The 17,062-nt window shown below is 41.8% G+C and overlaps 1 protein-coding gene across 1 annotated transcript in view; it reads left to right on the top strand.

The window, feature by feature from the left end:
* Nucleotides 1–10,602, top strand: part of ACE2 (angiotensin converting enzyme 2) — a 39,293-nt gene extending 28,691 nt beyond the window's left edge. The window contains exons 16-19 of the mRNA XM_048861564.2: nucleotides 5,612–5,712; nucleotides 7,391–7,507; nucleotides 8,723–8,917; nucleotides 9,377–10,602. Coding sequence (XP_048717521.1) covers nucleotides 5,612–5,712; nucleotides 7,391–7,507; nucleotides 8,723–8,917; nucleotides 9,377–9,494 — 531 coding nt within the window. The 3' untranslated portion in view covers nucleotides 9,495–10,602. The remainder of the gene's footprint in view (nucleotides 1–5,611; nucleotides 5,713–7,390; nucleotides 7,508–8,722; nucleotides 8,918–9,376) is intronic.
* The last annotated feature ends 6,460 nt before the right edge of the window (nucleotides 10,603–17,062 follow it).

Genomic DNA, 17,062 nt, shown 5'->3' with positions numbered 1-17,062 from the left:
GTGTAGGCATGTTGGGAAGATGCCTACATAGGACTTGCCGCAGCTCATAATGAGACACATTCAGCAATACACTTCAGCTGCTTTGTACTGCCCAGACATTGCAAAGCAGCCCAAATTCCAGTTTAACTGGTTGGCTATGCTGGGTTTACCACTGATTTGCATCACCAAAGCAGCACAAATTAGCTAGCGGGTGTACAAGTGAATCTGGCCTAAGAAGTGCTGATTTGTAGCAGTCAAGAACGCTGAGGGAAAGGGCCCCTCTGATTCAGACGTGAAGTAATGTACATTTTTTCTGAGCAAGGAACAACTTCACAGCATCTTACAGGTGCTTAAAAGTGGGGCTAAGTACATAGCAAACTGCCTGTATTAGACCATCTCATGGTCACAGCTGTCAGAGCAGGCATCCTGTGTCAAGTCAGGGACTGACTGTGCAATGGAGATAGTGTAATGTGATCCTGGGAGTGACTATGGGCCTACTCCTGTGCCCATCAAAGCCAGTGACATCACTGCTTTATGTCACTGAGCACAGCTTCAGGCCCCATGCTAATGCCTCGGTTAAGCCTTTAGCCATGTCCCTTGTGTACTACATGGTCCAGTCCTGCAGCCAGTGTAATTTACTGTAGCTCTGTTGAAGTCAATGGAGCTACACTGACTTACACTAGCCGAGGGTCTGGCTCAATAGTTCTAGAAGCATGAACAGCCTTAGTCTGAGCTGTTGTACAGTGTGAAAGCTCTTCTCTCCTGACAAACCTGACTTCTGAATCCTTTCTAAATACAGCAACAGCTATATTGTATTACGTCTGACAGACTGGTGCTGGTAAAAGTCCAGGAAAGATTGAGGCATTCCTTTCCAGTTATGTTAATTTAAAAAAAAGTTAATTGAGGCACAGTCGGTTTTGCGAAAAAAGTAAATTGTTTGTCTGTTTTCACAGCTTATGTTAAATTTTCACTGTCTGTTTACTATAGTTTATGTTAAAGAAGCAGCATGCTTGGAACAGCACATATAGAATTATAGAATATCAGGGTTGGAAGGGACCTCAGGAGGTCATCTAATCCAACCCCCTGCTCAAAGCAGGACCAATCCCCAACAAAATCATCCCAGCTAGGGCTTTGTCAAGCCGGGCCTTAAAAACCTCTAAGGAAGGAGATTCCACCACCTCCCTAGGAAACGCATTCCAGTGTTTCACCACCCTCCGAGGGAAAAAGTTTTTCCTACTAAACCTCCCCCACTGCAACTTGAGGCCATTGCTCCTTGTTCTATCAACTACCACCACTGAGAACAGTCTAGATCCATCCTCTTTGGAACCCCTTTTCAGGTAGTTGAAAGCAGCTATCAAATCCCCCCTCATTCTTCTCTTCTGCAGACTAAATAATCCCAGTTCCCTCAGCCTCTCCTCATAAGTCATGTCTCCAGCCCCCTAATCATTTTTGTTGCCCTCCGCTGGACTCTTTCCAATTTTTCCACATCCTTCTTGTAGTGTGGGGCCCAAAACTGGACACAGTACTCCAGATGAGGCCTCACCAATGCCGAATAGAGGAGAATGATCACGTCCCCCGATCTGCTGGCAATGCTCCTACTTATACAGCCCAAAATGCTGTTAGCCTTCTTGGCAACAAGGGCACACGGTTGACTCATATCCAGCTTCTCGTCCACCATAACCCCTAGGTCCTTTTCTGCAGAACTGCTGCCTAGCCACTCGGCCCCTAGTCTGTAGCAGTGCATGGGATTCTTCCGCCTAAGTGCAGGACTCTGCACTTGTCCTTCTTGAACCTCATCAGATTTCTTTTGGCCCAATCCTCTAATTTGTCTAGGTCCCTCTGTATCTTATCCCTACCCTCCAATGTATCTACCACTCCTCCCAATTTAGTGTCATCTGCAAACTTGCTGAGGGTGCAATTTACACCATCCTCCAGATCATTAATGAAGATATTAAACAAAACTAGTCCCAGGACCGACCCTCGGGGCACTCTGCTTGATACCGGCTGCCAACTAGACATGGAGCCATTGATCACTATCTGTTGAGCCTGACGATCTAGCCAGCTTTCTATTCACCTTATAGTCTATATATAACTTAAATCTATTGCACTAAGAATCTGTTTAGAATGCACTGACATCTCAGGTGACGTTGATCAGGTAGAGACGCTTGCAGCTTTGCTCTGGCTGTGACTTTACTAGAGTGTCTGAAAGATAAAACAAAAAATATTTAAAAGACTGCCAGGACCAGTCCTTTTAAACTCAATTAATTTCTGCCTAACTGTAGACAAAATATTTCATAAATCATTTAATATGAGGATCTGTCTCTTCTTTTTTAAAAATTGACTACTTTTTAAATGTTAACCAGAACCACTCTGTCAGCATCTTCTGTGTGATCACACCATAAAAAGCTGAAACACAAACTGCTAGGTCAGCAGCTTGTAGACAACTAAGTGTATTTTAAAATGGAAATTCCTTCTAAAATTAGAGGCCAAACTTACATTTTCTCTTAAATAGCACATGAGATCTTTGTTTGAATACTTTTATGAATGAAAACATCATAAAATAGATTTTATAGAAACAAGATAAATGATTAAAAAGCCAAAGGAACTGATAAATAGAACTGGTCAGGAAAGTTTTTAAGATTTCAAAAACATTCATCCTGAAAACCAAAATTTTGAAATTTTTTGGAAAACAAAATTTGAAAAATAATTTATTTTCAGTCAATCGAAATGTTTTGTTTGGCTAAATCTGAAATGTGGTGGTTTTGATTCTGACCCTTTTTAATTTTTTTAATTTTTATATCAATAAAGTGAATTTCAAAACAAAAAGTCCTTTTGAATTACAAATTAACCTTGTTCTGAAAATGTCAAAACAGGACATTTTGCCATTTTCAAAATGTTTTTTTTTAAATTTCTAAATGATACAATTTAATGAAAATAAATCAGTTTAGTTGAAACAGCATTTTGCAATGGAAAACTATTTCAACACAAATTTTCCAACCAGCTCTACTGCCAAATATGAAAAGTGATGGTTGTGGAATCAAACTCTGTTAATATACTGGTTCTTTTGGGGCAGGAGAAATAGATATTGCAGAGTAGAAAGGGGCAAAGGATGAAAGGAAAATTAGAAAAAAGCAAACACAATGGCATGATGGACTGTGGTGATAGCTACAGGAGAAAACAATGCTAACTCCTATGAATGCTTAAGTAAAGGCACTGATGTGTGTAGTATCAGCTAAATAATGAATGCCAGTGCAGAGATAATCCATACAGCTGTATTATTAATGCTAAGGACCAGATCCTGGGGTACTATCTTTGCATGCTCAACACACCTCAGAAGAAGGTGTTTGTGGGCAATGGTGGCTTTAAGCCCCCTTTATTGTCCCGTAGGGCCTCATCTGTAACTCACTGAAGTCAATACAAAGACTTCATTGGCTTCAATGGACTTTGGATCAGAACACTGTCCCTCTGACTGCTGAGCACTGGGCCTGTCCCTGGAAGTAATTTAGATTCAAGTCAATGGAGCTGTGCTACACTATACTTGCCGAGCAATTGGTCTACTGACTGTGTCTGAGTTTAGAAGCATTTCCTTCTGTTCTAGCTGAATCCACCATTCACTTCCATGGAGCTAGGCTGACGTATACCAGCTGAAGATATGGCCCAACACATCCTCCTTTTATGAAATTCACTGCAACAGGAGATCAGAGAGTTAAAAATGTAGCAGTATTTTTTTAAATTGCTATTATATAGGGGGTATCTAGAGTTTTATACCATGCCCATGAGCCTCATATCAGGGCTGGATAATATTACCAATAACAACATTTATGGGCATGCATGCTAAGATATAAATGTAATCAAAGCTCTGGCTTCAAGTTATAAACTGATTGCTACAGAGGTCAAAAATGAACTTTCCTTCCACGTACACCATTGCACAATTACATAGGATACATTCTCTGTTATTGCTGGGTTTTTCCACCTGCACAGGCAGGGGCACCTGCCAGAAATGAGCTATTTAACTTGACGCACCTTTCTCTGTTTCTGTGTTCCATTGGAGTTAATATCTGACCTATCATGTAGTTTCCTATGAAATACCACATATGCTCTGCCTTTTTTGAATCACTTGTCTGGTTTGGGACACAAAAATCAATAACTACCTTATGCAGAAACATGGCTGCAAAGAATTCTTAACAAGAAAAATACAAAGACCAAAACAGCTCGGTCTCCTACTAAATGACTTGTTTATGTATACAATTATATAATGGAAACCAGTGTCTAAATCATAAAGTCCTTTCCCAGACAAAACTCCCAATAACTACAGTGGAAATACTCCTGGGTAAAGAATCCATGAGAGCTAGGATTTGGCTTCTTGTTATTTTAAGCAAAAAAGATCTTTTCAGCTATTATGAACCCTTGGGTTGAAATGGGATAGATATTCCTGGTCCTATTTGTGGGATTCAGTCAAGACACAAAATAGCTGTAGGTGATAAATAACCTACAATGGCAGAACTTCAGATAGATGACAACACATTCAAAGATGGTCAGGTTCAGAGGAACAGCATCAGCTGTGGACTAGATATGGGACTGGAATCTGGAAACCCCTGCATTCTGGGCTTGGCTCAGCAATTGACTCACTCAGGGTATGTGTATACTGAGATAAAAAAAACTTGTGGCACCAAATCTCAGAGCCTGGGTCAGCTGACTCAGACTTGCAGGGGTCAGGCTGCAGGGCTAAAAGTTGCAGTGTAAACATTCAGGCTTGGGCTGGAGTCTCGGCTCTGATACATTCCCCTGTCACAGCGTCTCAGGGCCCTGGCTCCAACCCAAGTCCGAACGTCTTCACTGCAGTTGTATAGCCCCACAGGTTGAGCCCTGCGAGTTCGAGTCAGCTGACCTGGCCCAGCTGCAGCCATGCTACGGGTCTTTTGTTGCAGTATAGATCTACCCTCAGTGAGCTTCTTCACGACACTCCATTTATGTATGTCTCATTTTCCCCGTTTGTAAAATAGGGAATCAATCACTTATCTATTTTGAAGGGAGGTGTGATGATTAATCAGATATTTATAAGTCATTTTGGGCATGTAAATTACCTTTGTAAATAAGTAAGTGGTGAGCCAAGACCTCCATTTTTCTGCTAACCTCTGTTCATTTTGTTACCTCATTCTCACACGTTTGTCCACCTCTCATGTGCTGCCTGGTAAAAGGTCTGTGAGCTCTATGGGGTAGGGAATGTCTTCTTCGTTACCTTCTGTACAACTCCTAGCTCAATGGGACCCTGAGCCATGACTGGGGTTTGAGCCAAGTCAACACATTTATTTTTACATGTAACTATTTTTTAAAAAATAAAATTGAATGAAATTTTGAAATGAAAAGTTGTTTTGAAAATATTAAAAATGAAAGAATTTTTTTTTGGCGGGGGTGTGTCTAGTTTCCAACCAAAACAATTTGGCAGGTTCAATGAAGTTACAAAATGTTTTGGTTGACCTGAATCTGCATTTTCTGGCCAAAAAAAAAAAATTGCCTAGCTGTAATTATAATTACTACTACTGAAGCAGTATTTTAAAAGTCATTGCTTAATGCACAGTAATTTTCAGCATAATTATAATCTCTACTGAAGGTCTGTTTTTTATATTTGTAGTACAAATGGGATGAAAATGAATTATATTTGTTCCAGTCATCGATTGCCTATGCCATGAGGAAGTATTTCTCAGAGGTCAAGAACCAGACTGTCTCATTCCAGTGAGTTATTTTGTTTGACTGTGCATGCATGTGCATGCATGAGCCTACAGTACTGCTTTTGGTTCAGCAGGGATATGTACTGGTGGAATTAATTCTGATTTCTGTGTAATGTAGCTGGAGGAGGTCTGATGGTTTCATACTAAAGGACATGAGGGCATTGACTGGTCTTAATAGGAGAGCCATTTGCTTTGCCACATGCTGTTTAATCTTCAGAACTTTTGACAGAAAGAAAAACATCACCTGTGCAATAGTTAGACGATACTTTATTTTTAGGTGAGGTAGGAGACTGTAGTTTACCACTTACTAATGGTGAGATTTGATCTTGAGAACAGCTGCCCAAATGCTAACAGGGGAATAGGGCTATGATAGCCAGAGAATGGAGCAATAGAGATACCTTCCCGAGAGGAGAAACATTCCATTAAAAATAAAAAATGAAATTATATAAAATTCTGGGCAATAACACTTGTATCATATACATGATGCTGAATAGCCAAGGGATTTTGGACCCACAAAACATGAGTTAATTGATCTAAATGAGGTGAAAAGTCACCCACGATAAATAAATGCAACCCTAATCTAATTTCATTTAAAAATATGTAGTCCTTCACTAACATAGGCTATGACCAGAAATAGATATTTGTACCAAAAATAGCATTATTCTTGCTAAGTCTTTTGGAACGATTTTTAGATAGGCCTCTTCGGATGATTTTCTGAGGCGATCTGCCTAATACATCTGATCACATTTATAGCACATCAATCACCATGATGTCGAAGCTTTATTCTCAGCAGGCCTAGGTGCAACCAAATGCTAGTTTTAATTCTCTAGTTCAAAGTGCAAGAAGCTGAGCTGAGTTTTGCCCCAAACATGTGAGGGCAACCCCGCTGTTCTGTGCTTGGCCAGGTGCTTTAAGGCAGGAGGTTCTCAACCTTTTCCTTTCTGAGCCCCCCCCAACATGCTATAAAAACTCCACGGCCCAGCTGTGCCACCACAGGCTGTTTTTCTGCATATAAAAGCCAGGGCCGACATTAGGGGATAGCAAACAGGGCAATTGCCGAGGGCCCCATGCCACAAGGTGACCCGCGAAGCTAAGCTGCTCAGGCTTCACCTTCAGGCTTGGGATGGCTGGACTTCAGCTTTTTGCCCTGAGCCCCAGTGAGTCTAATGCCGGCCGTTTGGTGGACACCCTGAAACCTGCTCACAGCCCCCCAGGGGGCCTTGGACCCCTGGTTGAGAACTGCTGCTTTAAGAGATTCTCAGTCCTGGGGTAATGCAGCTGTATCTAGAATTACTTAAAGAAAAGGAGTACTTGTGGCACCTTAGAGACTAACCAATTTATTTGAGCATAAGCTTTCGTGAGCTACAGCTCACTTCATTGGATGCTGTAGCTCACGAAAGCTTATGTTCAAATAAATTGGTTAGTCTCTAAGGTGCCACAAGTACTCCTTTTCTTTTTGCGAATACAGAGTAACACGGCTGCTACTCTGAAACCTAGAATTACTTAGTAACACAAAACTGAAAGCTCAAGTGTTGACAAAAATACCTTTCAAGCAATGGACCCTTAAGTTGTGCTGCGAGGTGTTTTTTGTAGGTATAGTGAATGCAAGATTTTCATTCATGTGATTTTTATTTGGGGGTATCTCTTTAATCATGAAACATTTTTTTTATATTTCCCTTCAGGAGCACAGACATTAAAGTAGAGAATGTAACACAAAGAATCTCCTTCTATTTTACCGTCAGAATGCCTGGTAATAACATTGACATCGTTCCCAAAACTGAGGTGGAAACAGCCATCAGGTGAAATTTTGCTCTTAGAGGAAATAACATGAAAGAGGGCTGGAGCCATATAAATATTCAAATGACTGAGGGAGGTATTATGAGAAAGTGTGATACAAAACTAAAGTAAGGAAAAATTAGGATGAGCGAAATTGTCATATCAAAAAAGATCAATAGCCTGTCTAATTGGATGTTGTTTTCAAAGCAGCCAATATAAGGTGACACAGAAAAGTTGTGAAACTCCTAGAATACATCGAATTGTACTGTACTGTGCCATGGACAAGGAACATTTCTCCAACCCCAGCTGGTGACTAGTTTATGCCCTGAACTTGAAGATAGAAGGCCCATGTAATTTTAACCTAACTGGTGTAAGTTCAGGTGCTATTTTTAAGCAGGACCTTCAGGATGATATGTTGGAAAGAAAGCCAGGTATGGGAGACTGCACAGAAGAGATCAAGGATGGAGAAGTAGATTTGTGATACTACCACAGAGAGAATGAATTAAGCTGTGTGAACAATAAGGTTGTGGATGACATAGAGAGAGAAAAGAAGAAGGGACAAAGGACAAATCCTGAGGGACTGGCTGGGGAGAATTAAAAACCAAAGGAGGTGCTGATGAGTAGTCAGAGAGATTGGAAAACTAGGAGAGAATACGGCCAAAGAAGTTATGGTCTCTTGCAAATTTTGTCAAAAGCAACAGAAAGATCAAGGAAGACCAAGATGCAGAAAAGTAGCTTAGACATGGCCAGGAAAAGGCCACTGGAGACTTTGGTGAGAGTATTTTTGGTGGCGTGAAGAAGGCAAAATGCATATTGCAAGGGATCTAAGGGGGAAACAGAGAAGGGGAAGTCAAGGCTGTGGTTTTATGCTGGGCATCCAAGGAACTTAGAGGTAAAGGGAAGGAGAGAGATAAGATGCAAGTAGACAGTGAGGTCAAAGGGTTTCTTGCCTTGGTTTGGTTTGGCTATTAGGATTTGGGATACTATTGTGTACAGTAACAAATCTGAATATGTCAGTTCTGGTTGCTACAGAAATTCGGGCTTTCAGTTACTGTCTTTGTAGCAGGAACAAATCTGGCATGTCTTATTGCTGTTTATCACTCCAGTACTGAAGCAGCATCTTCAAGCAAAGAGTTCAATGGAAGTTTAAAATACCTAGAGGATTATAAGGAATCCAAAAATATTTGATTTGTTTGTGTTTAATTTATTCATCTATTTGATTGTACTCTTGATGGCAGAATGTCTCGGGGACGAATCAATGAGGCTTTCAAACTGGATGATAAAACTCTGGAGTTTGAGGGTATTCTTCCAACACTGGCACCAACTTATGAACCACCTGTCACTGTCTGGCTAATACTGTTTGGGGTGGTCATGGGCGTAGTTGTGATTGGAGTCATTGTCTTGATCATCACTGGGCAGAGAGACCGAAGAAAGTAAGTATTATTTTAAATAATATATGCAAGCAGCGGGAGGCCTGGCAACTCAACATTATTGAAGCTAGGCCTGAAGATGGGTTTTCAGCAAGCCTAAATTGTTTTTTTGGATTCCAACCCACCCTAATGCACTGGAGGAACTCACCTATAATGTGCTTTGCATGTCTTTTTTTCATAAGAATTGTTTGAAGCATAGTTTTGATCTGAAACCAATACAACAAAGATTGGTTCATTGTTTTACAACTTATTTGTATCAATGGCACTTCTACAACATGCCATATGATGAACTTCCTCCTGTTCCCATTAAAGTCAATAAGCCCAGAGTAATTTGTTTTGGTAAAATGAATCACATGGAATACAGTATTTTTTTTTACAATAGTCTCTTGTTAGAATCCATAAGAACTTGATCAAAGCAGGGACTCAGCTTCCTATATATTAACAGATTCTTTTTGCTTATAGGAGAAGGAAAGCAGCCACAAATGAATTAGTACAAACCAACCACATCAACCCTGAACCTGAGGATGGAGAAGTCAATCCGGCTTTCATACAACATGAAGAGCAGCAAACATCATTTTAGAAAATAATTCAAATTCTCTATTTAATTTTTTGTTTTCATTTTAGCTTTAACAACAATGCATTGGAAAGGCCAAAATACTTCAGATATCATTAAACATTATGACAGGTTTCAGAGTAACAGCCGTGTTAGTCTGTATTCGCAAAAAGAAAAGGAGTACTTGTGGCACCTTAGACTAACCAATTTATTTGAGCATAAGCTTTTGTGAGCTACAGCTCACTTCATCGGATGCATACTGTGGAAAATACAGAAGATGTTTTTATACACACAAACCATGAAAAAATGGGTGTTTATCACTACAAAAGGTTTTCTCTCCTCCCACCCTACTCTCCTGCTGGTAATAGCTTATCTAAAGTGATCACTCTCCTTACAATGTGTATGATAATCAAGGTGGGCCATTTCCAGCACAAACGTTATGGGTTCTGATATTTTCAAGCAGTTGCCCATGTGCAGCCCAAGGCAAGCAAATGACTTGTTTGCCATCTCTGTGTTCAATCGGTGATGTACAAATACAAAAGAGGTACATTGTGTGTAGCCCTTTCATGAAATATATTTATCATATCGCACTGCCACTCATGCTGCTATCCGTCAACCAGCTATTTGCAATTTCTCTGTGTTTCCTCTATACTCTATTTCCAAAGGTTTTTAATTTAGCTGTTTCTAGACCAAGAGCAGATATATAAGAAGAACTGAAAAAGAAAGTGCTTCCTCCAGATGACAATGAAGCTTTCCAACAGGAAGAAGGAAAATCAGAATTTATCAGGAGAGTGAGCTGAAAAAAAGACCTATTAGTCAGTGGACACACACTGAGCACCTGAGGAACTTCAGCTTTGGAGGACACAGTTTGAAATTACATGAGATTTTGCACCTTCAAAGTACCTGACTCCATACTAAACCCAAAACATAAACTGAAAGAAGACAAACAGGAACTTGAACTTTGTTAAAATGTTGTGGCATATGTAATTTGCCCAGTTGGTTGGCTTGGTAAGTATGGTGTTGAGGTCAAACAGCAAATATCTCCCCTCCAAAATAGCTTTTTGAGTTATGCTTCCAGCTGAAAAGGAAACCTATTGTATAACTGTGTTTTGGAATAAACTACTCAAAGATCAAATGATCAGAACTTGAATTCTAATTTAAAATATTTCAGCATTTGGTTCCATTATTGGACACCTCACCAGTGGTAGCAGTTAGGTCATCATAATCTCATAAGCAGCTTTTATTTGCATGTATGGAAGTTGCTATTCATAGCCTGGTTTCTGACTTATCTTATTTATTTAATTTAATAGTTCATAGACATTAAGGTCAAAGAGTTCATCCTGATCATCTAGTCTTACCTCCTACCCATTGCATGCCATAGAACCTCACCAACCCACTCCTGTAATAGACCCTAAGCCTCTGGTTGAGTTACTGAAGTCCTCAAATCATTGTTTAAAGTCTTAGTTGTTGGATTTTTAAAATAATATTTCTGACTTTAGTAAAGAACAGGATAAAACTGAGATCCCAGGAGCTCTCTGATTGATGGTTGTGAGGAAGCAGACTGTTCTTGGCGTTATTAATGTTTCGCATTGAACCATTCCATATCTCCAGATGTACAGAAAATGAAACATGCTTTCTTCACTGCCACCAGTGGTTTAATTCCCACCTAAAATGGGACATTCATCTATTTCTGTGGTTTTCAACCTTTTTTCATTTGTGGACCCCTACAATGTTTTGAATGGAGGTGCAGACCTCGTTGGAAATCTTAGGTTGAAAACCACTGATCTAATTCATATACAAATTTATCCGTAATAATCATTAACTCACTGAAAAACCCATATAAAAGTAAGGGCTGTCAAGCGATTAAAAAATTAATCACCATTAAAATTAAAAAAATTGTGTGATTAAAAAATTAATCATGATGAATCATGCTGTAAAACAATAATAGAAAACCATTTATTTAAATATATTTGGATGTTTTCTACATTTTCAAACATTTTATTTCAATTATAACACAGAATACAAAGTGTACAGTGCTCACTTTATATTTATTTTTATAAATATTTGCATTGTAAAAAACAAAAGAAATAGTATTTTTCAATTCATCTAATACAAGTAGTGTAGTGCAACCTCTTTACCATGAAAGTTGAACTTACAAATGTAGAATTATGTACAAAAAATGCATTCAAAAATAAAACAAGGTAAAACTTTAGAGCCTAGAAAGTCCACTCAGTCCTACTTCTTGTACAGCCAATCACTCAGACAAACAAGTTTGTTTACATTTGCAGGAGATAATGCTGCCTGCTTCTTGTCATCTGAAAGTGGGAATAGGCATTCGTATGGCACTATTATAACCAGCATCACAAGATATTTACGTGCCAGATATGCTAAAAATTTATATCTTCCTTCATGCTTCAACTACCATTCCAGAGGACATGGATCCATGCTGATGACGGGTTCTGGTAGATAATGATCCGAAGCAGTGCGGACCAATGCAGGTTCATTTTTATCATCTGAGCCACCAGCAGAAGGTTGATTTTCCTTTTTGGTGGTTTGGGTTCTGTAGTTTCCACATCAGAGTGTTGCGTTTTTAAGACTCCTGAAAGCATGCTCCACATTTTGTCGGTCCCAATTTTTGGAAGGCACTTCAGATCCTTAAAGCTTGGGTCCAGTGCTGTAGCTATCTTTACAAATTTCACATTGGCACCTTCTTTGCATTTTGTCAAATATGCAGTGAAAGTGTTCTTAAAACAAACAACGTGTGCTGGGTCATCATCCGAGACTGCTATAACATGAAATATATGGCAGAATGCGGGTAAAACAGCAGGAAACATATAATTCTCCCCCAAGGAGTTCAGTCATAAATTTAATTAATGCATTATTTTTTAATGAGCATCATCAGCATGTAAGCATGTCCTCTGGACTGGTGGCTGAAACATGAAGAGGAATACGAATGTTTAGCATATCTGGCATGTAAATACCTTGCAATGTCAGCTACCAAAGTGTCATGGAAATGCCTGTTCTCACTTTCTGGTGACGTAAATAAGAAGCGGGCAGCATTATCGCCCATAAATGTAAACAATCTTATTTCTCTTAGTGATTGGTTGAACAAGAAGTAGAACTGAGCGGACTTATAGGCTCTAAATTTTTACATTGTTTTGTTTTTGAATGCAGTTATGTAACAAAAAAATCTACATTTGTAAGTTGCACTTTCACAATAAAGAGATTGCACTTCAGTACTTGTATGAGGTGAATTGAAAAATACTATTTCTTTTATTTATCATTTTTACAGTGCAAATATTTGTAATAAAAAATAAATACAAAGTGAGCAGCGTACACTTTGTATTCTGTGGTGTAACTGAAATCAATATCTTTGAACATGTAGAAAAATACCCCAAACTATTTGATAAATTTCAATTGCTATTCTATTGTTTAATAGTGCAGTTAAAACTGTGACTAATTTTTTGAGTTAATCACATGAGTTAACTGCAATTAATTGACAGCCCTAATAAAAATATATTAATTTCTTTCCTAATAATCTTATTTTTCTATGGGTATGTCTACACTACGGAATTAGGTTGAATTTATAGAAGTCAGTTTTGTAGAAAGCGTTTTTATACAGTTGATTGTGTGTGTCCCCATACAAATACTCTAAGTGCATGTAGTCGGCGGAGTGTGTCCACAGTACTGAGGCAACCGTTGACTTCCGGAGCGTTGCACTGTGGGTGGCTATCCCACAGTTCCCACAGTCTCCGCCACCCATTTGAATTCTGGGTAGAAATCCCAGTGCCTGATGGGGCTAAAACATTGTCACGAGTGGTTCTGGGTACGTATCGTCAGGACCCCCTTCCCTCCCTCCCTCCGTGAAAGCAAGGGCACACGATCGTTTTGCACCTTTTTTCTTGAGTTACCTGTGCAGATGCCGTACCACAGCAAGCATGGAGCCCGCTCAGCTAACCGTCACCGTATGTCTCCTGGGTGCTGGCAGACGTGGTACTGCATTGCTACACAGCAGCAGTTTATTGCCTTTTGGCAGCAGACAGTGCAGTATGACTGGTTGACATAGTCCTGGGTGCTCTTTTAACTAGGCGCCTGTGCAAACATGGGAGTGACTCAGCCAGGTCAGCCTTGTTTCGTCTCATGGCGATTCAGTCCCGCACTGTCTTTTAATCTGCAGCTAGCAGAAGATGATGGCTAGTCGTCATACTGCACCGTCTTCTGCCGAGCATCCAGGTGTTGACGATGGCTAGCAGTCATACTGCACAGTCTGCTGCCAGCAAGATATATAAAGATAGATGAAGTGGCTCAAAACAAGAAATAGACCAGATTTGTTTTGTATTCATTTTCTCCTCCCTCCCTCCCTCTGTGAAATCAATGGCCTGCTTAACCCAGTTCTGAGTTCTATCCTTGAGGTTTTGAGTTCTGTCCTTGAGGGGGCCATTCAGTTTCTCGCAAAGCCACCCCCTTTGTTGATTTTAATTTCCTGTAAGCCAACCCTGTAAGCCATGTCGTCAGTCACCCCTCCCTCCATCAGGGCAACGGCAGTCACCGCGCCTTTTTTCTGTGCAGATGCCATACCATGGCAAGCATGGAGCCTGCTCAGATCACTTTGGCAATTAGGAGCACATTAAACACCACACGCATTATCCAGCAGTATATGCAGCACCAGAACCTGGCAAAACGATACCGGGCGAGTAGGCGATGTCAGCGGGGTGATGAGAGTGATGAGGACATGGACACAGACTTCTCTCAAAGCACGGGCTCTGGCAATGTGGGCATCATGGTGCTAATGGGGCAGGTTCATGCGGTGGAATGCTGATTCTGGGCTCAGGATACAAGCACAGACTGGTGGGACCGCATAGTGTTGCAGGTCTGGGACGCTTCCCAGTGGTTGCGAAAATTTTGCATGCGTAAGGGCACTTTCATGGAACTTTGTGACTTGCTTTCCCCTGCCCTGAGGCGCAAGAATACCAAGATGAGAGCAGCCCTCACAGTTGAGAAGCGAGTGGCAATAGCCCTGTGGAAGCTTGCAATGCCAGACAGCTACCGGAGTGGGCAAATCTACTGTGGGGGCTGCTGTGATGCAAGTAGCCAATGCAATCAAAGATCTGCTGATATCAAGGGGAGTGACCCTGGGAAATGTGCAGGTCATAGTGGATGGCTTTGCTGCAGTGGGATTCCCTAACTGTGGTGGGGCCATGGACGGAACCCATATCCCTATCTTGGCACCGGAGCACCAAGCCAGCGAGTACATAAACCGCAAGGGGTACTTTTCAATAGTGCTGCAAGCACTGGTGGATCACAAGGGATGTTTCACCAACATCAACGTGGGATGGCTGGGAAAGGTACATGACGCTCGCATCTTCAGGAACTCTGGTCTGTTTCAAAAGCTGCAGGAAGGAACTTTATTCCCAGACCAGAAAATAACTGTTGAAATGCCTATAGTTATCCTTGGGGACCCAGCCTACCCCTTAATGCCATGGCTCATGAAGCCATACACAGGCAGCCTGGAGAGTAGTCATGAGCTGTTCAACTACAGGCTGAGCAAGTGCAGAATGGTGGTAGAATGTGCATTTGGACTTTTAAAAGTGCGCTGGCGCAGTTTACTGACTCGGTTAGACCTCAGTGAAACCAATATTCCCACTCTTATTACTGCTTGCTGTGCGCTCCACAATATCTGTGAGAGTAAGGGGGAAGACGTTTATGGCAGGGTGGGAGGTTGAGGCAAATCGCCTGGCTGCTGGTTACGCAAAGCCAGACACCAGGGCAGTTAGAAGAGCACAGAAGGGCATGGTGCACACCAGAGAAGCTTTGAAAACCAGTTTCATGACTGGACAGGCTACGGTGTGAAAGTTCTGTTTGTTTCTCCTTGATGAAACCCCCCACCCCTTGGTTCACTCTATTTCCCTGTAAGCTAACCACCCTCCCCACCTCCCTTCGATCACCACTTGCAGAGGCAATAAAGTCATTGTTGCTTCACATTCATGCATTCTTTATTCATTCATCATACAAATAGGGGGATAACTACCAAGGTAGCCCAGGAGGGGTGGTGGAGAAGAGAAGCACCAGGAGGGGTGGTGGAGGAGGGAAGGACAAGGCCACACAGCACTTTAAAAGTTTAAAACTTATTGAATGCCAGCCTTCTGTTGCTTGGGCAATTCTCTGGGGAGGAGTGGCTGGGTGGCCGGAGGCCCCCCCACCGCGTTCTTGGGCGTCTGGGTGAGGAGGCTATGGAACTTGGGGAGGAGGGCGGTTGGTTACACAGGGGCTGTAGCGGCGGTCTGTGCTCCTGCTGCCTTTCCTGCAGCTCAGCCATACGCTGGAGCATATTGGTTTGATCCTCCAGCAGCCTCAGCATTGAATCCTGCCTCCTCTCATCATGCTGCCGCCACCTTTCAGCTTCAGCCCTCTCTTCAGCCCTCCACTTACTCTCTTCAGCCCGCCACCTCTCCTCCTGGTCATTTTGTGCTTTCCTGCACTCTGACATTGTCTGCCTCCACGCATTCGTCTGTGCTCTGTCAGTGTGGGAGGACAGCATGAGCTCAGAGAACATTTCATCACGAGTGCGTTTTTTTCGCCTTCTAATCTTCACTAGCCTCTGGGAAGGAGAAGATCCTGTGATCCTTGAAACACATACAGCTGGTGGAGAAAAAAAAAGGGACAGTGGTATTTAAAAAGACACATTTTATAGAACAATGGGTACACTCTTTCACGGTAAACCTTGCTGTTAACATTACATACATAGCACATGTGCTTTCGTTCCAAGGTCATATTTTGCCTCCCCCCAGTGCGTGGCTAGCCCCTCACCCCTCCCCGTGGCTAACAGCAGCGAACATTTCTGTTCAGCCACAGGCAAACAGCCCAGCAGGAACGGGCACCTCTGAGTGTCCCCTTAAGCAAAGCACCCTATTTCAACCAGGTGACCATGAATGATATCACTCTCCTGAGGATAACACAGGGAGATAAAGAATGGATGTTGTTTGAACGCCAGCAAACATACACTGCAATGCTTTGTTCTACAATGATTCCTGAGTACGTGCTACTGGCCTGGAGTGGTAAAGTGTCCTACCATGGTGGATGGAATAAGGCTGCCCTCCCCAGAAACCTTTTGCAAAGGCTTTGGGAGTATACCCAGGAGAGCCACGAATGCCAGGGCAAATTAATCATTAAACATGCTTGCTTTTAAACCATGTATAGTATTTTAAAAGGTACACTCACCCGAGGTCCCTTTTCTGCCTGGTGGGTCTGGGAGGCAGCCTTGGGTGGGTTTGGGGGGTACTGGGTCCAGGTCCAGGGTGAGAAACAGTTCCTGGCTGTTGGGAAAAATGGTTTCTCCGCTTGCTTGCTGTGAGCTATCTACAACCTCCTCCTCATCATCATCTTCCTTGTCCCCAAAACCTGCTTCCGTGTTGCCTCCATCTCCATTGAAGGAGTTAAACAACAAGGCTGGGGTAGTGGTGGCTGAACCCCCTAAAATGACATGCAGCTCATCATAGAAGCGGCATGTTTGGGGCTCTGACCCGGAGTGGCCGTTCGCCTCTCTGGTTTTCTGAGAGGCTTGCCTCAGCTCCTAAAGTTTCAGGCAGCACTGCTTC

The sequence above is a fragment of the Caretta caretta genome, chromosome 1 (genome assembly GCF_965140235.1).
Source record: "Caretta caretta isolate rCarCar2 chromosome 1, rCarCar1.hap1, whole genome shotgun sequence".
Lineage (NCBI taxonomy): Eukaryota > Metazoa > Chordata > Testudines > Cheloniidae > Caretta > Caretta caretta.
This window is presented reverse-complemented; position numbering and strand designations above follow the sequence as displayed.